Source organism: Aspergillus ibericus (genome assembly GCF_003184845.1).
Source record: "Aspergillus ibericus CBS 121593 unplaced genomic scaffold BO80scaffold_23, whole genome shotgun sequence".
Classification (NCBI taxonomy): Eukaryota; Fungi; Ascomycota; class Eurotiomycetes; order Eurotiales; family Aspergillaceae; genus Aspergillus; species Aspergillus ibericus.
Window position 1 is genome coordinate 102,861 of NW_020292121.1, and position 25,399 is coordinate 128,259.

The window sequence follows — 25,399 nt, forward strand, 5'->3', positions numbered from 1 at the left end:
CCTCCCAGGCATCTTTGCTATATCCTATTGGAGGAAACAGCACACCATGCAGAAGATGCCACGTTATACGGAATTTTTGGCTTGGTCACTGAAATCTGAGCCCCTTCGCATCTTTTCGAGCCCTCCTCTGAGGGACACAGTGCGTCTGGAAAGTGAGGTATAGAAAAGGGAAGAATGATAGAGATTTGTTGCTAAAATGGGGCATGCTTTGGCATAAATTCGTTGTCTACAGCGGCTTATTGCTAGCAGACTACTCAAAAACTGCTTGGTATTATACGACATTGCCATGGGTCCTTGTTCTGGCTAGGGCGATCTCGGCGCTATATTGATGGCTGAAGCGGGTCAGCCAAAGCTATACTTCCAAATATACGGGATGATGACAGTTGAAGCAAGGTTCACGAGGATGGGAAATCATAGCAATATCTGGTACAACAAACGCAAAACCATAGACGCACCCATCGATATCCACAAGAACCGGAGGTGTTGGGTGTGGATAGTACTACATGTGATCATACTCTAATGTGCCATTACTTCGCTATGAGTGTGTTGGTTTTTCTTTTGAAACGATAGTGTAAGGGCAAGACAGAGGACGGGTGATGTCCGACAACATGGCAAAAAAAGTCAATGGAGTTGCGGGGAATCGAACCCCGGACCTCTCCCATGCTAAGGGAATATTATACCACTAAACCACAACCCCACAACTATTGTAGACAATTTATATGAGCTATTATACCTAATTTACAGATATTTCCCTCATATTGATAGAATGTGATCTCACCCTCGAAAAGTATATGTGACTTTACTGCTTTGATCAATGCACAATCCTTCTGTCAATATTAACAGGTGCTAGTCTTGATCATGCTCTTCGCAAGGACCACTTCGTAGCACTAATTTCATAGCATCCTCATATCCTCGAGGCATTTGAGGAAGACACAAAGAATGTTGTGGGCAGGCCTTGTAAGCTGTCATGAAGGGTCTGGGAAACCCCTATCCGTGGATCCAACAGCTCACTCTCGGGTGGAGGAAGGAAGTAGAACTTGAAAGGTGCCATGCATTTATGGTTAGGTTTAAGGAGAACGGGGTGCTAGATATTATTCATCTACACCCTATGGAGTAGACCTAGGTACTACGTGGCCAGCCTCTGGGCCGATGCACATCGCCCGTCGGCCATTTCCCACAACGCAATGCAGTTGCGTGATACTATTAGTAGGCGGGTAGGGCGGAGAAGGCGGTAAATAACGACTACCCTGCATTATGTTCTTAAGGTAATACCGGAAATAATCAGCACATAGGGATCATTCTGTATCTAGATAGCGTAGGTAAGTAACTCACTCACTGCCGCTGGTTAGTGAAGATTCCGTACGGATGTACAAATTACTTTGGATATGTACATATAGGATTGTCACCTACTTTCTAGGTCTGTATGAATGATTAGTAAAGTGTCACCAACCTAGATAGGTGACCTTGAGTAAGGGATTGTGTTGTCCGGTATCTAACCCAGTGACCACAGCAGGTGCTGAAGGAGAGCCTGCTGAAGTCGCCCGCTAGGCTATAAAGGGTAACAGACCAATACAAAGAAGGTTTGGGCCCAAAGTTAGTCACCCCCTCTTTTACTCTCCACTCGGTCCCGTCTCAACAATGCCTACTCTGTACTCCAACGTAGGACTGAACTCAGTAGAGTACTAGGCCGGTATGTATGGATCTACTTGCGACAAGGTACGGAGTACCTGGTGATACATGCCATAGCCCAAACCATATTCCCCCCCTCCTGAAGGAGGCGGGTGCATGCCACCAGCACCTGAGGTGGCCATCTACCTATATATAACCACTCCACTGCCCACGGCTCTATTCACCTACTATCTGACTCGGCCCTGTGCTGACTGACCAGATCGAGGTCATGTTACGCACTGGACGAGGAACCTGTTCCATATTTATCTGCCCAAAGGACTGCTTCGTCCTCGACGCCCTCGCCATAACGGTTCCTTAATATACCGCCAGGTACTCCTCCATTCACTCTTATTGTACACCGACCTTAATCTGCCGGCCGGGCCTGCTCTCACAACCCTGGGCAGATTGGCCTTGCGTGACCCAGCTGTTTCGCAAGAATGAGATCGAAGTGGATTACTATGGTGTGACGGCCTTGACTTCTCACAAAAACAACTCGCACCTTATATATTACTGTCCACCTGCACCCAAACTCTTCTTCGCCAATAACACCTGGGATTATTGGTATCTGTGACTATTGATGTGCACGGACAGGGACCGACGCACATCCCTGAATTAAGCATCCTCCAAAACACATCGGGTCGCCCTGTATTCTCTCAGATTCTAAAAGGGGCGACTACTTCATCCAGCTCGCCTCTCCAGACCTTAACCTATCATTCTTATTCCCCGTCCTTTATTCCTTTCGTGGGCAGAGTCGGGCTACTGGCCCGTCACCTTACTAGCCAGGATGGCTACGGAATGGTCCCTTGACTTCTGTCTTGCTTGTGACTGCCAGACTCCGGGAGGACCTTACTGCTCCCAAGCCTGCAGGCTAGCTGAGTTAGACATTGTCCCGAAGGAGGGGGTGGGGCCACATACAATTGTGTGCCCACAACCAACCAGGGCCCTCAGTCTAGCTGGGCGAGTTGTATCCAGCTCCCTTGCAAAGATTGACGTACTTCCCGCTAGTTCATGGGGATCCCACTATCCCTCCAGAGATCTATCACCGTCTTCTTCACAGACATCACTCTCCTCAATCAAGAGCAATCCATCGCAATCCTTCGTTGTATCAAGTCAGTCTAAGAACGAATTACGTGATTACGCAAGCAGTTTCGATCATGTCCGTGATCTAAAGAGACGCTTTACGTCATAACACTAGGCGAGCCGTGACCCTCTCATATACTTACGCCTGTGATATATCGACCATAAATAGTTCCTTGATACGACAGAGTGGTTGCATTGGTTATGACACGCACGTGAACCTGTCGCACTCCTGTGCCAATGTCTAGGTTCCTCGGGAGGATCAGCCACCTTTCGATCTCCCTAGCCCCTTCCTACGAATCTACATATCCCACATCGATCATACGACCTAGCGTTCCTGTATAGCATGCGCATCAAATTAAGTCTGCGGTGTGGCTTTTGGCTTGGCCGGTACAAATAAGAAAGCAACGGAGCCGAAAAATTAAGGCATAAAAGGAATAGGGCAGAAAGAACCCAAGAAGACACCCTATAGAAGATGGCTATGGGGAATAAGAATATTGAGATATTAGCAGTGGGAAATACAAGGAAAGGCACCCACCATCGTTATGTAGTCTTAACCTGTGTACTTGGAGGTTGTTCGCTACCTGACGGACCAATTTGTACTGAGTCGAAGTACCGATTCTCTATCAAGCATGCTCAAACCCCATCACCCTTGCTCAGTAGATTGGCGGCACTGGAATGATGTGCATTATCGCCAAAGGAATGATATATCACGATCGACAACGGTGTGTCTAATCAGATAAACAATAGTATTGATACAAGATACCTGGCTGAAAGTGATTCCTAAACAAATTGTACTATGGCTTGCATGCTTGTCTTTCTCAAGGTGCAAACCCTTCAAGGTGAACCAAAACAGGCTACGACTTAAGTGTAGTGTAATTTGTAAGTGAGTCACTAGACCTAGATATAATCCATTAAATGTAGCGTCAAATAGGAGTCGATGTCAATGACAGATTTTCTCGCCCCAATATAGAACCTTTAGTGCAATTAGACATCGCTCGAGAGAAGACGGTCAGTTGTCACCATGGAAGTTTGCATATTAATAAAAAAATAATGGTGGCAGCAACGCCTCACACAGTCAACCCCAATTTCCAGCCAGTAACTAATCCAAGGCCTTTATAAGTTCCTTTTCGTCCCTAGGAACGAATCGAACCTTGTATTTCTGGGGAATTGCCACTAGACTTGTGGGATCCGAATTGTCTCGAACGGGATGCCAATCAGCCTTACTGAGTGGCTCAATGCGGAAACTATTGAGTGTGCGCATAAAAACAAGATATAGTTCACGGTTCGCGAGTAGTGAGCCAGCGCACATGCGATAACCCATCCCGTAGGTGAAAAGAGGAGCATCTGGTTGTTCGAGCCATCGTTCTGGCCGGAACACCTCCGGGTCACTCCAGACTTCAGGGTCTATGAGAGACAGGGTTAGCAGATGGATGGTATGAATTGATAGATCCTTCGTATAATCCACAACTTACCCATGTTGCAAGCCCACGAATTCAGGAAGAACACGGTGCCTTTCGGGATAATTGTGCCTTCATAGGTAACATCTCTGATAGAAGTTCGGGGAAGTGCAAGACGAAGGACTGTGAAATACCTGAATATCATCAGCCTGATTGCACATAAAATTCAAGTTTGGGATCTTGTAACAAGCCGTACCTCAGACATTCTCTTACCAAGGCTGCGACATACACACATTTCTGATCATCTGCGGGGTCACACAATGGCTGATCTTGACCATACATTCGTCGTATTGCCTTTACAGCCTTGTTTTGGATATCGGGGCGCTGAGAAAGGAGCCCAATGCTCCAGGCTACAAGTGTCGTGATGGTGTCGAGGCCCCCAGAAAGCATGGTTAAGCTGATCGAGACAAGCTCTTCAGAGCTCAGTTTTGCTTCTCTGTCGAGGATAACATTTGCTTGAATGCAGGGCTGGTGAATGCCTTTCTCCATGCGATCATCTAGATCCCGGTTGAGAGCAGTGAGATACCTATCACGTCGGTCTCTCATTTCTTTGGCCACCTTGGAGTTGCTGCTGAACGGATTAAGTCGTAAGAGAGGAATATAGTCCTGAAGGTTGCCAGTGGTGCTCCTAAATTTGCTGATCTCTTCCTCAACATGGGTAATTTCGGCAAACAGGCTCTCCTCCTGTGATGCCACACGTACTCCCCAGTTGAGAGTCAAGGACAGACTCAAGCTTAGACGCTGAATCATTGGCATGGGGTCCACCGGTGTTTCTCCACCATTCCCATACTTATAGAGTTCATCCACAAAAGATTTAGACTCAACATCTAGGTGCGAGACATAGGACTCCACGGACGGACGGTTGAGAGCTGATGCTGCGCCTTTTCTGCGCCTCTTCAGTGACTCACTGTATGGAGAAGTTCCAATTGTTGTACCAGCTGTGTTCGATACAATCTGATTGGTTGCTTAGAGTCAGGGTCACATGTAGGGACAGTAAAAAGGGACTAGTAGAGAGAGGGCCCGGGGCTTACTTTGTGGAAAGTGTAGAATTCAGGCCTAGAGCTCAGGGCCTGTGCGTTCTGTCCAAAAAGAACCTTTGCTGCCGCCGCCGAGTTCACGACGACAACCGGGATATTTCCCAATTGGATCTGGTACACGGGTCCATATGTTCTGGACCATATACGATACTGTTCTGCAGCATTTTTGCGGATTTGTACAAGATTTCCGATCAGAGGGAGTCCACGAGGACCCTTGAGACCCGACACCCGAGCGGAAGCTCGAACGAATTCATTGACGACAACATAGAGGACTGGGACAAATAAAGCGGCTGCAGCCAGTACCTGCAGCGGAGATTCAGTGATGCTGTGCTGCAGAAGGGATATAACTGCCATGATGGCCATGATGAATAAGCTGTGTCACTTCGTAACTGTTGCGATGGTTGAGCAGTGGTCGAAAATCAAAGCTGGTGATAGGGCAGATCAACTGAATATAATGCAGCTTCATACCCCTGTACTCATGTGATGCGTCTGGAAGTCGCCATCCTTCCCCTCCAGCCGGAAGAAGGAACATTTCCGTTGCGAGGAAATCACAGCGCTGATGGACCCGCGATTTTGCTTGCTGCTTTACCCTTTACCCCAGGTTCGCAGAGAGCCGGGGTAATCCAGCCGGGCATCCCAGACCACGGACCCGGGGTTCGATCGTAGTTGGTAGCTCAGGCAAGAAAAGTGGCAGGACGGTAGGAGCAAGTAGCAACCGAGAAAGTTCCGCACCCCGGAACATTTCCGCTTCCCATGTTTCACCGAGCTGGGAAGCATTGGTGTTTTGAATGAATCTCTGCACAAAACTCTCCTTATTCCTACTGACAGGATCAGTACTTGGGTCAGAGATTGCCGGAATCGTACGTACCCACTGAGAGCAACCGGAATGGTCGTAAAGCTCACACTTGCGCCTGCAGTGTTACGTAGATGTTCTTATGATTCCTTAGGATGGATTGACCGCTAGATATATCATCAAAACAACCGCCAACGTTGATAACATCCTAAGGGGCCCAGATGATCGTCCGCACACGTGCATCTCATTCCTCTGTCTACGGAGTATGAATGAAAAGGTATCCCTGGGAGGTGGAAGAAAAGGCAGCACTCCAAGAGAGGACCACATAATTCCATAAGATAACGCTCATAGTAGCGTCTTGCGGGAGTAATCGTGCGACCGGCCATTCCCCATCCAGATCAAACGCAAAGCAAGAGCAGGGTCGGCATATGAGCGTGGACACTCACTTATCCGAGGCAAGTAACGTCGGCCCGGGGTTGACGCCGACTGGTGAGTATCAAAGCGACGAAGGAAGGTTGGAAATCCGAGGATTGCAGTTTTTTTACATCTTATGCAGAGCAAATGCCACTTTTTTCGGACGCAATTCCCTAGACCTTCCCTCTGCAGGCTTGGAGTTGAGCTGCTGAGCCCACCTAAGGGAGGGTCTTTGGGTAAATAGACACCTACCTCTGGGTTCCAAATATTGATCTGGGCGCCCTTGACGGAGGGGTATGCTCTATTGAAGGCTAGAGTGCATGAGCGCACTTGGCAGATGCAGGAGGTGAGAGATGCACAGACAAATTGAAATGGAACGGAGTTGTGACCCACACGGAGCGAATGGGGGAGGTTCGGGTAGGAATTAGGACTTAGGACGTGTCCTGTCACGGTCTATTCATCCTGCACGCCGGATTGAACGAATCGATCCCATCATGATCAGCATGTCAAGTTTAAAGGATGAAGTTTCGCTATAGAATCACTCCAAGGCACAGGTATTACTGTGGGAGAGGCTGACGTAGGGTAGTGGGACTCCGACATCGCACAGCTGGTATCCTGGATGAGAAGGCATTTGTTGCCTCAGATTTTAGTATTATCTCATATCCGTCCACGGTCGGGATGATGATTACGCCATACAGGCGGAGACAGACACTACACAGTACTAGTATCCGAACACTACATGTGTACCCGCGGTTCTCTCAGGGTCTGGTCTGGGCAAGTGGAGCAACAGCCGGACAAACAGGGACACCCACCCTTTGTTTGAAGATAACCAGGAATAACCAATCCTTATCGCACTCCCCTTCCGCGGGTTCGTTGTGAGTAGGTGGGATCTTACGGGACTAAATATGGTTAATGTCTAGATCACGATAGTCAGTTAGCATGTGGTTAGATATCTTGCCTTCAGCCCAGGGCGCGACGGCCGGGGTCACTGAGCTCTAGGTACTCCGTAAATAGGATTGTAGATATTTCAATACGGAGTATACCACTTACCAGATAGTAGGTGGGCAGCTCATAGATAGTACATACTATATACATGGACCTGATCCACGCTGAAAACGTGGACAGTCGCGTGATTTCTGATCAGCACACTAAGTAGCTGACCTACATACTTAGTTAGATAGGTATTCTGCACTGCCGTCAAGGCTACTGAGTACTATGTAACTAGTCATAGTATTGCCCCCGTCAGTCAGGTGGTAGAGACTAGGTAGGATCGAGTGGACGGCTTAAAAATAGTAATTATAGAAAGCAGTGACACGCTACTCCGCCCTCCATCCTCCCCAGCGCCAGACTATAGCGGGAAAGGAATAAAAAAAAAGGGGGGGGGTGGTGGGTGGGAAGGAGGGACTGTGTTAATCATAATAGACCGCGAGTCTGGAAGCCGCGAAAGGGCCCAAGAGAGCCGAATTGGGAAAAGATAGCAAAGCAGACAAAATCTTTGCTGGTCACATGCGGTCCCGGAGTTCGGGCGCGGCGGGCAAATCAGTGATCAGGCCCATCCACACCCGGGGCTGCCGAGTCGCTGATTGGTGGGACAATCTTGATTGACGCCGCGACACCGTCATAGCGACCCGCCCCCATTATTTTCTCCTTCCAGTCCATCCCATTCCCGGATTCCGCCTGTCGGGGAGCTCATGACGCAGCCACCAAAATTCCAAAAGGTGGAAGGTTACCCGGCCATGGATCCATCCCATTCCTCCTCTGTACCCTCAATCTCTTTGACGGTATCATTCAAAGTGGACAGGTGGTCCGGCATTCTTTATCCCTCGCATCCTCCTCCTCCTCCCGTCTCTCGCGATACTTCAATCCCCGTCCATCCCGTCTAGCCCGTCCATCCCGATCTCCTCACTCCAATTTCTATTATCCTCTCCTGTCCTATACGTACGGAGTACTGCAGTATATACATCCCTTGGGTCTCGCCTTCTTTTCTTTTCTGCTTGTCCCCACGGCCACGTTTCTCTTTTATTCCTCTCATCGGGCTTGGCTTCTTGGATAAATATTGCTGTGGAAGGTATGCCGCTCCAATTCCTGCTCACTTCTGCACATCTATCAGACACCATAACTATAGCCCTTGGGTCAATGCCCGACTGACCTTTGTGTGCCAGGCGTCTTCGGATCTAGAACGCACAACGCGTCTTTCTTTACGCTAGAAATCTTCCCTTCCGTTGCTTAAGCTGTGAGGAGAGAACGCGATCCGCTATAATCGTTCGCTGGTCGCTGGAATCCGGTAGCTGAAGATCCGACTTGCCCAACTACGATGGCCTCCCGTCAGTCTCGTAGGCTTTTGCGGCCTTTACTATATACTTCGCTTGCTGCTGCTACAGGAGCTGGTGTTCTCTATATTTCATACCGCCCTCGCAATATCCCTGGCTCGGAAGCCCCTGCGGTTCCGCCACCGGGTTACCATGAAGGCAAACTCGTGCCCCCAAGCTTTCCCACAATTAAATCCCGTTTGGAGCAAATTCAAGACCTGAAACGCTCTTCTGGTGGAACCAACGACGACGAGTACGATCTGCTTGTCATTGGCGGCGGCGCCACCGGATCGGGCATCGCCCTTGATGCCGCCACACGAGGGTTGAAGGTCGCTATTGTCGAAAGAGACGACTTCAGTGCTGGAACGAGCAGCAAGAGTACTAAACTTGTCCATGGTGGTGTTCGGTACCTGGAAAAGGCCGTTTGGGAGTTGGATTACAACCAGTCAGTTTTCTCCCTATGCCACTGTCGGAGTTGGTCGTGAGAACTAATTATCTTTTCGCTGTAGATACAAGCTGGTGAAGGAGGCCTTGAGGGAGCGAAAGTATTTTTTGAACACCGCCCCCCATCTATCGAGCTGGCTCCCTATTATGGTACCGTTGCAGAAGTGGTGGCACGCTCCTTATTTCTGGGCAGGAACTAAGTTTTATGACTATTTGGCTGGGTCAGAGGGAATTGAGAGTTCCTATTTTTTGACCAAGAGCAAGGCCATTGATGCTTTCCCCATGTTAAGAAAGGATAACTTGATTGGAGCCATGGTATACTATGGTATGTAACGACCAACCCGTCTCGCCCTTCGGTATTCCGTTGCTAATGATATATATATATATATATAGATGGTGCTCACAACGACTCTCGGATGAACGTTTCTCTCGCGATGACGGCTGCGCTCTATGGAGCTACTGTTGTTAATCACATGCAGGTCACTGGTTTGACTAAGGACGCAGCTGGGAAATTGAACGGTGCTCGGCTCAAGGACCTTATTCCGGAAAGAGACGGCCAGGAGGCGAAGGAGTTCACAATCAAGGCAAAGGGCATTATCAATGCAACAGGGCCCTTCACCGACTCCATTAGGAAGATGGACGAGCCCGACGTAAAGGAGATCGTGGCCCCGAGCTCCGGTGTCCATGTGATCCTCCCCGGCTATTACAGTCCTTCGGATATGGGTCTCATTGACCCATCTACGTCGGACGGCCGTGTTATTTTCTTCCTACCCTGGCAAGGGAACACCATTGCCGGAACGACAGACGCGCCGACCGAGATCACCCCTCAACCCCAGCCCTCTGAGAAGGATATCAATTGGATTCTCTCAGAAGTCCGTAATTATTTAGCCCCGGACATCAACATTGATCGAAGCGATGTGCTTGCTGCCTGGGCCGGAATTCGCCCTCTGGTGCGTGACCCCAAGGTGAAGAGCTCCGAAGCCCTAGTTCGCAATCACCTCATCTCTGTGTCCGCATCCGGACTTTTGACCTGCGCTGGAGGCAAGTGGACCACCTACCGGCAGATGGCCGAAGAAGCAGTAGATGAAGCCATCGGTGTCTTCAATATCAAGCCGCGTGGAGTGTCCGGCGCCCCAGATATCAGTGGTGTTGGGGGAAGCGGCCTGGTCTCCGACGGCGCTGTCCTCGACGGATCTTGCCAAACCCATCAGGTCCGATTGATTGGTGCTCATGGCTTCTCCAAAACCTTGTTCATCAACCTTATCCAGCATTTCGGGTTGGAGGTGGATGTGGCTAAGCACCTTACAGAATCATATGGTGACCGAGCCTGGCAGGTTGCGGCCTTGTCTTCCCCAACAAATGCACGTTTCCCTGTCCGAGGCCAGCGTATCTCCACTCTATACCCGTTCATTGACGGTGAGATTCGCTATGCCGTGCGCCATGAATACGCACAGACTGCCACCGATGTTATAGCTCGCAGAACTCGCTTGGCATTCCTGAATGCCGAAGCAGCACTCGAGGCTCTTCCTAACATTATTGATTTGATGGGCGAAGAGCTGAAGTGGGATAGGAACAGGAAGGATACGGAATGGAAAGATAGCGTCCATTTCCTTTCCTCTATGGGTCTCCCCAAGAACTTCCTCAATATGACTAGGGAGGATGTTGAGGCGGGCAAGGTGAAGCAGGTGGATATTGCACAAAGAAAGTCCATTTCTCGGACTGGTGAGTTGAATCGACCCCAGAAGCTCAGTCCCAGCAGAGTTGCTAATTATTTCCAGATCCGCCATCAGATGTGCTCAGTAGTGACATTCCCACGCCAGATTCAAACCAGCTGATACACCCTGATTCCCCGGCGAACAGATAGAGAGCGTTACGAGCTATAGAGCATTGTCTTTTGTATAAATAGTTTAGATGTATACTTTGGTCCCATAACCTATCATGGGCTTGATCGATGGCCTCTGTCTCTTCAACCAACTCTCTTTTATCATTGAATCTCCCCCATTGACTTGCGGACAAGGGCATCGCAAGCTTGTGCTTGTCCTAGCACATCGCATCCCTTTCTTCTAGATGGTTTCGGGATCCAGGCTACAGTCGAACAGAAGAGTGATTGGGCAGTACTACCCAATCACTGCACGCAATACGTACAGAATGCCTGGTGAAAAGCCAATGGGGGGAGAACCAGGTGCGCGGCACAGTTTTCATCTGCCTTTTGACTGCCCTCAGTATAAGCGATTGGTGTACTCCGTACTTAGTCAATAGGTAGGAAAGTATGCGAGTTTATGCTCGGCAGGATTGGTATGTTATCTGTGTCTATATGGGAGTTTGAGGGATGGAGTCATTGGTCTTCATGGTGTTGGCTTGCTTCGCTTATTGGCTCGGTAATTATGCCCTGAGTTATCCACGTAGAGACGTGTCTTTATGTTTATGCGTTGCCCGGCTACCGGCCTCTACCTACCGTTTCCCATAGATGATGCTTTGCGCTGGATCATACCATCGGCATTGTTCCCAAGCCTTTTCTAAATTAGATACCAGAGCTGACTCTGCACTCACCGTATCATGGCATGGAAAGCTTCACCGAGGCGCCCCGGCGTTGATACTTCACAGCCGCATGAGAATGATATCAAAGCAAACTAGGTTCTCTTCGTAGCCCGCCAACCACAGACAGTTCGCGAGGGAGAAGATAGGTTCGGGACGAGATTAATGTGGAGGAAAAATACAAAATGTTGGCTTAGTGGTAAGTGATAAGCCTTGGACTGCTACTCGACTCGACAAATGCTGATCTTGATCCAGGCAAGCTGGAATGATCAAGTCAACCTCTCCTCACGCTCCGTAACACGCGCATGTGGACATTCAACGGAGCCAGAAATCATAGCGGAGATCATATCGCTTAGGGTACTCGCTCTTTCCAGAGTGCTAGCTACATTGAGGCGCCTCCCGTAGATTCTTTTGCCTCGAAGGAATCTCCATGGCCCCGTTTTGGCTTACTTGTGCAATGGCGTTGTCATAATCGTGGGAGTCGGGCTTCTAACCACCTTTACGGGACTCGTTTTTGGGAACTTTAAATGTCGCTATGCCCAGGCACATAGCATGGCTGATGCCGGGGGGGGGGGTCAGTTTGGCTGTGAGATCATGGGTGCTGCTCAGCTGGTGCTCTTTACCTTCATCATGGGTAGCCATATATTGACCTTCTCCATTGTGGCGAGCGTTCTCTCTGGATACTCAGGGTGCACAGTTCTGTTTTCAGTGACTGGCGCATTGTGATATTTTATCCTCGCGATTTCAGGATGTCTCGAAAGCTTATCTTTCCTCTCCTCAATCAGGTGTATCGGTGTCTTCGGGGTTGTTTTGCAAGGATAGTGGGGGCAGCTCTTCACAAGACGAGCCATCTCCATTCGCGGCCGTCGCCTTCTTCAAATTTTCTTTAGAACTCCGAGATATGAGAGAAGAGGCATTGGCTCCATTGCAACTTAAATGACGTTCTATACGGTGACGGCCATTGTGATAGACAAATTGGTTGGGACGGGTGTCGCTCCTCCATCTCTCAACTCAGCTGAGACATTGTTTAGAAAGATCTCGTATAGAATTGTAATTCCGACAGTGGGTAGCCTATAATCGTCCTTCTTGGTTAACTAGCAAAGCACATAAGCAAGATGGCGGGTGCAGGAGTCGTCAACGCCCATGTTGCGGCAAAATCGATATATGTGCAGATGTTTCGAGGCAAAAGTGCCATGGACTCGCGTTCCCTGGTGGTAATGTCCCTGTGGACCGCTGTAATCGCCATTGTAATCGCCATTGTATGCTTCATATATCCAGCTATTACTTGTAGTAGCAGTAGCCGTGAGAGAAGAAAGTCGATTACCCTGCCCATCTAGGTACTCAGAGCACCTAGCTAAAGCTACTCACCCCTACAAGTAGGAATGTCTGACGTATAAAGAGTGGAGAACTGTATCTCTTTTCCAGTTCTTAGGGCCCCTGGTACTTACTACTGAATTAGAGCCCTAGCTGACTCTATCTTAGTTGATCATACACGGGCGAGAGTCTTGCGTAAATTGTCCTAGGAAGATGCACTGATAGTACGTGCTCGATGTATGCTCTGATTAGTATCTGGTAGCAATAAGCTATTCCATGGGTGTCTACCTTATCCAAAGGTAGTGGTCCTAGGTAAGGCCGTAGTATAGCTGGAGGTACGAAGTACTCCGTAAGTACATGGCTACTACTATAACAGGTGAAATGAGATCCGGACTCCACAGCATCATCCAATCAGAAGGCCCGCGGAACGATGTCCGCGCGGGAGCCCGATTTGGATGCAACCTGGACAAGGTTCCTGTTCGATTTCGGCCTTTCCCAGTTACCACTCCCCGCCCCCACCTACCTGAGATGGACTAGTGTGCCTTTATCGGGCGGGCTCTCCCTTTGGTGCCCGTCCGAGGATATTGGTTGCACCCAGTACGGAGTACCTACCTATCAGTAGATAGCCTGTACCAGATACTAGCAGCCATCATATCGAAGCAAGTACCGTATACTATCTACCACTCCCGGGGACCAGTATCTCATTACCTTCAGCCCCAGCCACGTATACATGCTAGTATATCGCAGGAGCAAGGTGGCACACCGTCAGCTTGTGTGCTTTGGGTCTCGTGTAGAACTACAGCGGATCTAATGTATAGCTGCATGTCCATCGTACGCTGGAGTCTCTTTAGCGTCATGGGTATGTACAAAGGTACGTAACTACAGTCCGGAATAGCCTGTACCCGACAGCCATGTCGCGCACCGCTTCCGTGTCGCTAATGTAAAATTAAGACGGACAAGGTGCCTCGTAACGTAAGGTGACCTTCCCCACCTCCAACTCAAGTGAGCCTAGTTCTAGGTAGTACCGATGTAGCTTGGTCTAGTCACTCCACTTCAAGAAGATGTGTGTGCGTATGGCTGGTCCCTGACGTAGTTCATGGTGTAGGACAGCCCTGAGACAGTGGGCATGTACGTGAGCAACTCAGCTCATAGGTCAGCGGGGCAACCCTCGAAACCTTCTAGGGTACAAGATAGAATGCGGGGTCATGATGACGACGATAACAATGATCACTCTTTGACCTGATGCAGATGGAAAGATACATTAAGAGTGAGCCCATGGCCGTTGAAAGGTAGGGTATTGAATGATGGTAGGAAAGATAAGTCAGAACAGGAAGGAGAAGCGTAGGGTATGAGAAATTATTAAGAAGATTGACCCATAAGAATAAGCAAAACGAGAAAAAAGAATTAGAAAAATGACTAGGAAAATAAAACCAAACAGGGCCAGCCTTTTAAACCGGCCCTTTCCACCAGGCTAGGCATCTTGACGGGTACATTTGGAGACGGCTATACCCGAGTACTCTCGCCCGCTCGGGTATCGGACCAACCAGGTCGGACACGAGAATCCAAAAGCGTGTTCGGTCTTCTAAACCGCATACCAGGTCGTAAATTGTAGATGGTATTCCCCGAACCCGCGTACTCCAGAGAGCTCCAGTAGCAAATGCCCATTCTCTTGTGATTGACATCTCGTCTTCCTGCCACATTTCAATTTCTTGTGTGCCTTGGCAGACTGACGAGGTCGTAAACGGGGAGCTGCTGAGCCGTCGTTGCTGAGCAAAGCTCTCTGCTTGATCCGATTGTCTAGATCAATCAGGGCCTGGCGCCCGCAGTTCTTTTTGAGCCTTGGGCCCGAAGATCGGGTAAGCGTATGGATGACAAGTGATGGCGGGGCGACGGTCACTAAGTCTTGCTTCCGTTGGAGGCCGAGTTATTTGGGCGATAATGGTTCCAAAACTGCTCCACAGCCCTTCGGCCCTCACGCTCCTTCCCATAGCGATAGATAAAGTAGTTGAATAAGGCGAACTCCTCGCGATTGAGCACGTACTCCGGCTCATTTTGGATCCGCTCCCATAGCTTCCCGACGGCAGCCTCGAGGATAGCCGCCGTGCCAGCGTCACCTTGATTATCTCTGGCGCGGTCCAAGGCGTTTCGCACTTCGGGGGAGGATGCAGAGTTGGCCATGTGGACTAGTTGTACTCGGTGCTTCAGGATAGGCACGATTCCTGGCGGATTGGGGTATTGAAAAATGAAGAATGAAGAGTCCCGCAGGTAATGCAGAATGCTGGGTGCTTAGGGGAGGGCAGGCCGGATTAATGACAGTGGGAGAAAGGGGTAGAAATAGAATGATCCCTGACCTTCTCATCAAAATTTTTTTGGCGGACTGTCTTTAGCAAGCTCCGACCTTCCCCATTTAACATCGTCCAGGTGGAGTAGGGGGTTTGGTGGGCAATCGTGGATCGAGTCTCTTACAAGGGACAATAATACTAATAATTCAATAATATTAAGAATATCCAAATGAGACTAATACCTTTAAAGTAATTCTCTGAGCATGGAATAATATATTAAAGATAATAAAATGAATGGACGTGCTGGCGCCGGGGGAACATCCAGGTTTGAATGTATTTCCTGTTTTACCTTCTTTTTTTAAATTTTTTTAATTTTATTTTTCTTTTCGTTTTTCTTTCTTCTTACTTTTAACTTTTCCTTTCTATTTTTTTCCCCTCACAAAAAAAATCCCTTTACCCTTTTCATCACCCTCTCCTCCACTATCCAATCATCAAATAGGCGCCTGCAGTGCATCCTAAGGAATTTATCGATTTATTTATTCCTGTTGTAGCCTATCAGCTTCTGTCTGAACGGCTCAGTCCGATCTTATTTTTCTGCCCCCTTGTGCCCTTTGAAGAAGGGAAAAAGAAAAAGGGAGGGGACATCCGTTGCCGTTGTTCACAACGTCGTCTGAAATACCTCAAGCCGTGCTATGTACTATGTAGATACATGAGAGGGGACCGAGGCTGCAGTGGTGGAGATTCTCTCGGGCTCCCTATTTCCACTTTTCCTTTCTCCTTCTTTGCGCTCACCCTCTTTAATTTCCCTCCCATTGCTCTGATTTGTATGGCCATGTGGCAGGTGGGGTTTCGTACGGGCTCACCCGCTGTAGCAGCGTCTAGTATTGAGCCCTTGGCGTAACGGTTTCCCTCGCGTTGGGAAAAGTGTCAGATTTGGGCTCCACGGTAGGGTAAGAACGGTAGGGTTGCGAACCTGGCCGAAACGAGCGGCTCCTGCTGGTTGGTAGATACTAGGCAGTATTTGGAACTGGTTACGTACGGATCGGTGGTAGTCGTCCGGTAACTACGGGTAATCCGTCTAGGCACAGCCGGCGCTTGCACCATTCCAGAAACCGAGGGTATTCCTGTTCCGTGGACGGCTGGGTCACCAGTGGGCGCTCGTTACGGAGTAAATGGGGTTGAAGTGGGAACAGGTCGAGAAGTATCTGACCTACTTAGGTCCGTAGTAGAACTTAATACCACCCGGGTTCGTACGGTAGGAAAAAGGACTTCGGTGGTCACGAGTGACCGGCTCTTCGGAAAAATTCACGACAACTGAAAAGGGAAATCCCAATTGGGAAAGCAACGACGGGTGGGAGCAGATACTAGGAGAAGTACTCGGGAAGCGAGTACTCCGTACGGAGTACTTGTTATGTACATATGTAGTATGGACCTGGGGTGTAAGTGAGTATGAGCCGATGAGGTAGGGGTTGTGACTTGAGTCGGTCCCCCGGGAAAGTTCTCCTCGGACCGCCATGGGCGATAATGGCTAGATTGGAGAATTCGGACAGTCTCCATGACTTCAGAGTTCAGACTCCAGAGTTCAATTCTCCGTAACCGCTCCGTACAATGTACATACGTACGACTCGCCCACAAGTCCGTACGGTCCGGTGCATGAGCTGGGTGGGTCTAGGGTGGTTCGCTGCAAGGCGAATTGGTCGGGCGGTCTGGAGTACTGCTATTAGGTTAGACCGGGAGCTGAAATGACTCGCATCTCTGGAAGCTTCGGGGTGGAAAAGTCAAAAGACCTTCAGATTTACGTACACCCTGGCGTATGCATCTGTCCTTCCGACTCTCGAACGCCAGCTATGGTACCTTCGTTCCCTTGAAGCATGCCCGATCGCCCTATTGGCTAGAAAATATGCACAACAAATCAAACTATGCATCGTCTTACTATCAAGCAGTATTCCGTGCTGACTGTGTATGGAGAGAAATCCCACGGCAGCAGCTTGCCGCTTCTGCTAGCTAGTTAGTAGCAGTCGAAGGTTCACGGAGTCCTTGACACAATGTTGATATGCAACTAACAGCAGGACAGCCAAGTAACCCAGGCCAATCTGTGATTCTGGGTATGTGCTGGGGCTATGATCGCCCATAGCTATATCTGCGCATGTAAGTTGTCAACTTGCTTGCCTTTGTTTGGTAAGCAAATCATGGCCTGGGTGTGTGCCTGTATCTGATGCCGTGAACCACAGATAGGAGCTATGCGTTCAACCACACTAACAAGTTAGTTTTTGTTTCTCCTTCCACATCAGGTTGAAGCATAGCTCTTACAAGCTAAAGCATGGTGTTCCTTGTCGTTGCTGCATAAGCGATGATTTACTGATTTGACGATTCATGTACCTTTCTTGCTTCTCCTGCTTGTCTATTTATCATTTGATACAGCCTTGACCTCCGATAGCTGCCACTTGTCAAATCTGTCATAAGTGTACGCCGAAGCCTGAAATTCTTAACCTGGGACTTGCTGCCAGCACCAGGTCAAACATTGCAAGACGAAGGTCTGCTTTCCTGCCAATATCACGCTATTTCCATCGGGTACCCGACCCGAGGTACTTGGACCTACAGTGAGTCTGTGGTGACAACAAGGGCACTCCATGTCGACAACTCACTCCCAGACCTGAAGCTTCACGCTTGATTTGGGTGGGCAGCTTCCCTAGGCCGGGCCAGTCAGCCCCCTTGCCGCTGACGAGTTGATGTGCTCTGCGGGCACCGAGTCTGGCTGACCAACTCTAAGATTACGCGCCAAGCTCAGGGATTGTGAGAATGGTCATCAGTGCATGGCCCCCATGTCCCCTGCTGTGGGCTCACTGAAACACCCACTTAGTGCGGCCTGTTGAAGTCCAGCGTGACTCACTAATCCAACATAGGTAGATTACCGACCTATAATTGCCAATGCAATGATTTTTGCAACTGACAGGTGGCTTTTCCAGTGGTTGATCGAGTAAGGGTTATTATGCACCTGGTAGGCAATACTCACATTTAGACCTATTTACCTACTCCGTACCTCGTACTAAATAGGTATGTAAAAAGCAACTGGAAAGGCAGGCCCTGATGAGGATATTCAAGGCTAGAAACCTTATGCAGTGCATTCTGTTGCCGTGGCGGGACAAGATTGTGTTGGGTAATGTGGTATTTAGAGGAAGAGATGGCATTGACATTTCTGCCTGTCAACGAGATACCGTAGTCACCAGCCTTACTATGGTTACAGTCATGACTAATCCGCCTTTTGGTCCCCGCGTCGGTCTGGCAAAGAAATCTTCCCAGTTTCCACACATTCTTGAATTCGCCTGATCATTGTAAAGCTCGCCTTGCCATTTTTGCCTTGCTGCCGCATTGGTGCTGATCTTGTTGTGTCAGCCTTCATCAGAGAAGCCGTCGTGGCAAAATGGTTTACTATTTTACGTCGAATGTGGTTCAACCCTCTGCTTTCATCTATGTCGGGAAAGATAAATTTGAGAGTACGACGGCCATGTTCCAGTCTGAGAACATGCTCAAATCTGACTGTTTACGTGGGCAGATGAGGATCTCATAAAGTATGGGTTAGAGCAGGACGTCTGGTACCGTGACCCTTGCGCTGTGACCGGCCACTTCTCGCAAAGAGCGTGCTAACGCTTTCATGCGGGTATTTCCATCGTAGGGTTTGTTCAACGTCGAATTGCGGTAACGACACATGTTTTATTGACGTTGCCTTTAGTTCCATGTCGACAACCTGTCCAGTGCTCACGTCTACGTCCGCCTCCGGGAAGGTGAAACATGGGACAACATCCCAGAGCAGCTCCTAGAAGATTGCGCACAGCTTACAAAGGCGAATTCGATCGAAGGTCAGCAATAGTGACTCGGAAATAAAAACCATCTATGAGGGGTAGTCTAAGTGGCAGAGCAGGGAACAAGAAGGACAACATCACCGTGATCTACACACCGTGGTCGAATCTCCTGAAAGACGGTTCTATGACAACTGGCCAGGTCTCTTTCCACAATCCTAAATTGGTCCGCAAGGTTTATGTTCGACAACGGGAGAATCCCATTGTCAATCGACTGAACAAGACCCGTGTTGAAAAGTTCCCCGACCTCAGGGCGGAGAAGGATGAATATCTGAGGAAGAAGCAAAAAGAGGAACGTAAGGTACGAGAAGAGCAGCGCTCGAGGGAGAAGCAGGAGCGGAGGGAACGAGAGCAATTGAAATGGCAGAAAGACCATGCCTATGATGACCTGATGAGCGAGGAAAACATCCAGGCGAGCAGCAACCAAGACCGGGATCCGGACTTTCTCGACGACTTTATGTGAGGGCGAGAGTGGAGAGCGAGCTGATTGTCAGAAGGACGAGATGATCATGTCGGGCAATACCCGAGAGGCTGCAGACTGCATAGGATAAAACAACTCGCCGTCTGAGTTTCTGGGGGTGGATTCTCAGGCGTGGTATCATGTCCCAACACTTTCATATGGCATATTGCCCGTGTTCCTGATGCGATTGTGAGTGCTCCGTACATCCATGAAAACAAGCGATCGGCGAAATTCTGGATATCTCCCGGCGTAGTGGTTAGGGCCAAAAGCCGGCGAACTCAATGTGTGGGAGGCTCTACGATCAGCTGGATATATGTATGACTTCATATGCTAGAAAATTAAGAACAACCCACACATGTAGTTGATTATTAGTATGGCATGCTATGGTATGTAGTTGAAGCCCTGCGGTGTATCCGTGGTGGTTCTGCGTACCTAAGCGAGAGCTGCGGACTGCGGAAGCCATCTCCCTGCGCTAGCAATGTTGACAGCTATGGCCCCTACCTCATAACGACACGCAAGCCCCTCCGGCGCAGTGACCATCGCAGCAACCCTAGAACAGAACGCCATTCCTGGGAATTTGGAAGAAAGAAACATGCCTGAAGGTCCGTCATTAGCCGCGAGTCTCTAGATTCCCTCTAATCACTGACGTTCCTGCTCACGGTTGACCAACAGCCGCGAAACCAAAAATCAAGAAGAAGAACAAGGGGGCCGCTAAGCCCAAGGAGGTAGATGAGCGTTCAGAAGGCAACCCGGACAAGGAAGCAATTGACCCCTCGGAGGCCATGCAACAAACTGTAAGGGCCCCGCATGAACATGGTCAAGGCCTGCGTGCGCTAAATGCGGATTCCCAAACCTGCAGGGTAATATGAACACGGATACTGTCGGAGACTCAAGTAACGAAGGTGTGGGGGATCGGATAGAATCAACTGCGGATTCAATACACGAGGCTACCGGGAATGGGGAAACAGACGTCTCTCAAGAAAAGGCCGAGCATGTGGACAATGGAAATGGGTCATCTGGTTCGGACATCCTTCAGTCGAACGAACGACTTAATGCACTTGTTAGAGATCGAGATACTTTGCGCGCAGAGGTGACGGATATGCGAAAGTCGTTGGAGGAGATACAATCCAAACATCGGGCGGAGATGGCGGCCCTGCAGGAGAAGCTGGACGATGCCGAAAGCAAGAAGGAGCATGCGGAATCGCAATTTCAGAAACTTCTGGAAAGAGTGAATACAATCAAGTCACAGCTTGGCGAGAGGCTCCGGGAAGATGCCGTGTGTTCTACCATTTGAAGTCCAACCTTTTCTAGCGTCACTAACCCTTTGAATAGGAGGAAATTGCCCAAGCGAGATCAAGGATCGAGGAGCTAGAAGAGCAGAGCTCAAGCTTACAGGAAAAGTTACAATCTAAAAGTACCGAGGTTGAGCAACTATCGGAAGCGAATGGTGAGATGTCAAGGGAGCTATCGACCTTGCGAGACCGTACAAATCTGTCACAGCAAAACTGGCTCAAGGAAAAAGAAGAAATGCTTGAACAAGAGAACTACCTGCAGTCGGAGTTTGAGCAGGCTAAGGAAGCTATGCATAACTGGGAAGTGCTGGCAATGGAGGAGCGGTCTATCAGAGAAAACTTAGGGGAGAAGATTGTAGATCTTGAGGAACAGCTTGTCACCGTCAAAGACGCCTACGAAAAAACCGCTGCTGAACGTGATTCCCAATTGGCCATCGTGGATGGACTTCAGCGTGCGCTACAAGAAATCCAAAACGGTGAGCCAAAGTCCGTCATCACATTACACCTGCAGATACTAATAAGTCTTAGCACGTAAACAGGAACTTCGGGAGCTAGTAGAAAGCTCCGATGCTCAATTGGAGAAACTAAAGCAGGCTCTTCATGACGCAGAAAAGAAAGCCTTTGAGGCCGACAAGGCTCTCCATGATGCCCAAACCGAGCTCGAGCGAGTACGGCCTTTTGAGAAAGAAGTCAAAGAAAAGAATCTCTTGATTGGCAAGCTCCGCCATGAAGCCGTAACGCTAAATGACCACCTGACAAAGGCCCTGCGGTTCCTCAAGAAAGGCAAGCCAGAGGACAATGTTGATCGGTATGTCAAATCCTTGCTCCGCTAAGAGACCCAGGGGTTTCGGGATTTCCGCTTACAGCATGCTCTAGACATATCGTGACGAACCACCTGTTGCATTTCCTTGCTCTCGACCGATCAGACCCCAAAAAGTTCCAGATCCTGCAGCTTATTGCAGCGCTTCTAGGCTGGACTGATGGTAAGCGGAATAGACCGTTGATGTGAGATGATATATACCATGATGCTGACAATTTGTGGCAGAGCAACGGGAGCAGGCAGGTCTGGCGCGTCCTGGGGCATCCAGCATCTCTGGCAAGCTGAGGGTTCCAAGCACTCCCATCCATCGTACCCCTAGCAGCCAGACTTTGGCTACGGAATTCTTGGATAACGGCAACACCAACAAAGAGACGCTGGCAGAATTGTGGTCCAACTTCTTGGAGCAGGAGTCGCAGAGCGCCGAGAGTTTACCGCCGAAGCCCTGAACCAGGCTTAGTAGATCTGGTGGCGCGAAACGACCAAGTGCTTATTTAGATTCCGGCGACCCCGAGTAGAACTTTGGGGCGGTGCCGTTGTTTCCGTGTATTGTGAGATAAGCAGGATCTTATCAGAATGTGTACTCACATCAGCCTATTATCTAGACGAGTAATGTTCATGCCTGCGTCGCCAACAGCGCCACCTCACCGCCTCTGGTTCTGCCGGGATGCCCCCCCGGAAAGCCATGGCGGGCGAGATGCGGCATCCCACTCTGCCTCATACCAAACAACCTTTATATGCATTCTTGCCTCTTGTGGCTGCGACTGCTTTCGTTGCCGAAATTTACCCGTACTTCATCAATCAGTCGCCCCTCAGCGCTAACAATGGCTACTAGTGCTGGTACGCTTCGTCCTAGAAAGCATGATTTAACAAGTCCTCCTGACCCATGACTCACTCCAGTGCACAAGTTCCGTCCGGTGGTGGTATCTGGCCCCTCGGGCACAGGAAAGTCGACTCTCCTGAAACGACTATTCGCCGAAATCCCTGATCGTTTCGGCTTCTCGATTTCGCGTCAGTCAAACCCCGCGCCCCTTTCCCCAGTGAGGCCGGCTCTCTCGATATGACCAACGGACCACGCCCTCCAGCCTGGACTGAATCTCACTTGACTGCTTGTAATAGATACCACCCGCGCACCTCGACCGGGTGAGGAACATGGCCGCGAATACTACTTTACGACAAAGGAGGACTTTTTGGATCTCGTGAGCAAGAACGGCTTCATCGAACATGCGCAGTTCGGCGGAAACTACTACGGCACTAGTGTGCAAGCGGTGAAGAACATCGCGGAGCAGCACCGGATCTGTATTCTCGATATTGAGATGGAGGTAAGCAGTTGAGATGTTGTGTCTGGATCTACCGGTATACCGCGCCAGCTTAAGAGGAAAACATGCTGATAGCTCCACGAAAATAGGGAGTGAAGCAGGTGAAGCGCACCGATCTTAACGCCCGTTTCCTGTTTCTGGCACCTCCTTCGGTGGAGGAGTTGGAGAGGAGGTTGCGTGGAAGAGGCACAGAGACCGAGGAGAGCTTGACGAAGCGTCTTACTCAAGCGAAGAACGAGCTCGAGTTCTCTAAGGAGCCGGGTGCTCACGACAAGATCGTTGTCAACGACGACCTGGAGAAGGCGTACACGGAGCTGAGGGATTGGATCGTTGACGGCGGTAAATTCGGTGCCTCGCAATGATCAGTTCTTTGATGGAGCTGCACAAGCCATGTCGCCTTTGATTAGTATAAATAGTCCTATATTAGACCGTGTGCTTCCCATAGATATGACTATGTTAAGAACAGTAATGATCCTATGCTTGGGAACCAGGTATATTCTCCTGCTGATGCGTATTAAGGGAATTAAGTACATGAAATGACAAGACGACGCCTAGCGCTTTCGTTGCTAGCTCTTTTCGATCTGGAATAACCAACTCATAGGAAACAAAGAAAGACAAGTCACCCCCATTCAGCGGCGGGGGGTAGAATGAACACTAATACGATAAGGAAAAGCCTGAAGTTAAAGAGGATATCTGTAAGAGCATGCCGATATGAAGTTGGTGCAGTAAGATCAAAACATGAAAGGGAAAGAAAATCAACTCTTAGACTGTCTTGTGGTTGGTCGCCATTGTATGGCAACGGCTCGTTTCAGGTGCTTGTTCCACGAAACCATTGCAATCCACTCATCTTTTCAGTCAAATTAATAACCGTTCATAGTCATGCGTTGCGAGTTGCGGCTGAGCTCCCTGTCCGCAGAGGGGCTGATGGGACGGCTGCTACCAGGATGGCCCCCGGCGGCACTGCTCTCCTTTAGGGCCAAAAGCTGCTTGGCACGGAAGGTCTCATAATGGATTTGACTGGTCGTCTCGATGAGATCCTGCAGGTGAGTGCGAGTAAGGAAGTTTCTCAGATAAACGAATTCGCAGTGGTTCTCATCCTCCACATTAATGACACCCCAGCGGTTCTGGCGACCGCGAACCTGCTGACCATTGACAACGATAGTCCGTTCGCTGCCTACAACAGCAAAGGGGATGATGTCCTGGACCGGCGTTAGAGGCAAAGTCGAACAGAAGGCTGTTCAAGAAGAGCTGCGTACCTTGATCTGGACGTTGACGGCACGTTCCTCGTCATCAAGTTCATCATTGTCATAGGGGTACATCTTCAGGTTGTGGAAGGTAAACTCCTCCTTGATTCGCTCCTTGAATGCCTGACGCTCTTCGAGGGTAAGCGAATCCGCCTTGGCGATAACGGGAACAACATTGACGACATCCGACAACTTCTTCAGAACAACGATATCAATGGGCTTGAGACTAAAATAGGAGACGATCAGTTTCCGGGCTGAGTTACAAGACAGTAGTGTCTTGGCACTCACGCATGGCCGGAGGGCTGGATGAAGAATAGACAGCAGTGGATACGCGTGTCCTGGATATAGCGGTCACGCTGAGCGGTGAGCTCCTTGCGGAGGTATGCGGAGTGCTGATCCTTGATATATTTCACGATTGGGTCCCAGCTGGTCACATGTTAGCTGGGAGATAGCTATTGCGGATGGAGTCCCTATTACCATCTATCGTTGTTAACCTGGTCACCGTATCCGGGAGTGTCGACAATGTTGAGGCGTAGACGCACGCCGTTCTCCTCAATGACTAGAGTATAGGCGTCAGCTCTGCCACGACTGGATCAGCAACGGCATAATCATCATACTGTGTGAAACGGTCTGGATCTCCGTAGTCGAGCGGACGGGTTCATTGGGGGTCAGGCGACCCTTGGAATCGATAAGGTGAGAAGCAAAAATGGTGTTGATCAGAGTTGACTTGCCCAGACCCGTCTGACCTGTTTCTCCATGTTAGTCGGGAGGGAGGGCCAATGGTCGGAGACACCAGGTGGGAGGGTCGACTCACCAACGCACATGACATTGAACTGGAATCCACGTTTCAACAGTTTGCGCTCGATCTGGGAGGTGATGCTGTCGAAACCGACATGGCTGCGAGGGAAGACCGTCGCGGGGGTGGTCGAAGACGAATTGGCTGCGGCTGCCATCTTGGAGACGTCGAGAACAGTGGGGGAGGCCGGGTGGAATCAGACGGTGGTATGTATCTATAGTAGGGAGACGTGGTTGGTTAGTGAAGGGGCCGGAGGGGAGTGGAAGCGAGGAGCAAAACAA

The 25,399-nt window shown here is 49.7% G+C and overlaps 8 protein-coding genes and 1 non-coding gene across 9 annotated transcripts; 5 read left to right on the forward strand and 4 right to left on the reverse strand.

Annotated features, from left to right (window-relative positions):
• Positions 1 to 625: 625 nt before the first annotated feature.
• BO80DRAFT_t180 lies at positions 626 to 697 on the reverse strand. The gene has a single exon. It is a non-coding gene; the product is annotated as a tRNA-Ala (tRNA).
• A 1,755-nt stretch (positions 698 to 2,452) lies between these two features.
• Positions 2,453 to 2,857, forward strand: BO80DRAFT_455774 (uncharacterized protein; the record flags this gene model as incomplete). Its single annotated transcript, XM_025722131.1, has 1 exon — positions 2,453 to 2,857. The coding sequence occupies one exon, from the start codon at positions 2,453 to 2,455 to the stop codon at positions 2,855 to 2,857; it is 405 nt and encodes a 134-aa protein (XP_025574548.1).
• A 990-nt stretch (positions 2,858 to 3,847) lies between these two features.
• Positions 3,848 to 5,605, reverse strand: BO80DRAFT_357328 (cytochrome P450; the record flags this gene model as incomplete). Its single annotated transcript, XM_025715835.1, has 4 exons — positions 3,848 to 4,152; positions 4,221 to 4,339; positions 4,402 to 5,159; positions 5,237 to 5,605. The coding sequence occupies 4 exons, from the start codon at positions 5,603 to 5,605 to the stop codon at positions 3,848 to 3,850; spliced, it is 1,551 nt and encodes a 516-aa protein (XP_025574549.1).
• Positions 5,606 to 8,665: 3,060 nt separating this feature from the next.
• On the forward strand, positions 8,666 to 11,368 carry BO80DRAFT_102339 (glycerol-3-phosphate dehydrogenase GUT2). Its single transcript, XM_025713344.1, has 4 exons — positions 8,666 to 9,203; positions 9,268 to 9,527; positions 9,596 to 10,924; positions 10,981 to 11,368. The coding sequence occupies exons 1-4, from the start codon at positions 8,764 to 8,766 to the stop codon at positions 11,064 to 11,066; spliced, it is 2,115 nt and encodes a 704-aa protein (XP_025574550.1). The 5' UTR covers positions 8,666 to 8,763; the 3' UTR covers positions 11,067 to 11,368.
• Positions 11,369 to 14,849: 3,481 nt separating this feature from the next.
• Positions 14,850 to 15,403, reverse strand: BO80DRAFT_102396 (uncharacterized protein). Its single transcript, XM_025713345.1, has one exon. It carries the CDS (start codon positions 15,227 to 15,229, stop codon positions 14,948 to 14,950), a length of 282 nt encoding a protein of 93 aa, XP_025574551.1. The 5' UTR covers positions 15,230 to 15,403; the 3' UTR covers positions 14,850 to 14,947.
• Positions 15,404 to 18,754: 3,351 nt separating this feature from the next.
• On the forward strand, positions 18,755 to 19,653 carry BO80DRAFT_445620 (putative DUF814 domain protein; the record flags this gene model as incomplete). Its single annotated transcript, XM_025721498.1, has 4 exons — positions 18,755 to 18,827; positions 18,887 to 18,945; positions 19,064 to 19,190; positions 19,253 to 19,653. 4 exons carry the CDS (start codon positions 18,755 to 18,757, stop codon positions 19,651 to 19,653), a joined length of 660 nt encoding a protein of 219 aa, XP_025574552.1.
• A 589-nt stretch (positions 19,654 to 20,242) lies between these two features.
• BO80DRAFT_445621 (putative Golgi matrix protein) lies at positions 20,243 to 22,208 on the forward strand (the record flags this gene model as incomplete). The annotated part of the gene is made up of 7 exons (XM_025721499.1): positions 20,243 to 20,252; positions 20,323 to 20,444; positions 20,510 to 20,926; positions 20,983 to 21,418; positions 21,471 to 21,750; positions 21,819 to 21,925; positions 21,988 to 22,208. 7 exons carry the CDS (start codon positions 20,243 to 20,245, stop codon positions 22,206 to 22,208), a joined length of 1,593 nt encoding a protein of 530 aa, XP_025574553.1.
• A 227-nt stretch (positions 22,209 to 22,435) lies between these two features.
• On the forward strand, positions 22,436 to 23,569 carry BO80DRAFT_425725 (guanylate kinase). The gene is made up of 4 exons (XM_025719585.1): positions 22,436 to 22,599; positions 22,660 to 22,770; positions 22,879 to 23,081; positions 23,168 to 23,569. Exons 1-4 carry the CDS (start codon positions 22,584 to 22,586, stop codon positions 23,438 to 23,440), a joined length of 603 nt encoding a protein of 200 aa, XP_025574554.1. The 5' UTR covers positions 22,436 to 22,583; the 3' UTR covers positions 23,441 to 23,569.
• On the reverse strand, positions 23,551 to 25,332 carry aspD (septin aspD). Its single transcript, XM_025719586.1, has 6 exons — positions 25,137 to 25,332; positions 24,940 to 25,068; positions 24,800 to 24,881; positions 24,611 to 24,748; positions 24,335 to 24,548; positions 23,551 to 24,277 (listed from the first exon to the last, which is right to left on the reverse strand). The coding sequence occupies exons 1-6, from the start codon at positions 25,273 to 25,275 to the stop codon at positions 23,939 to 23,941; spliced, it is 1,041 nt and encodes a 346-aa protein (XP_025574555.1). The 5' UTR covers positions 25,276 to 25,332; the 3' UTR covers positions 23,551 to 23,938.
• Between the last annotated feature and the right edge of the window lie 67 nt (positions 25,333 to 25,399).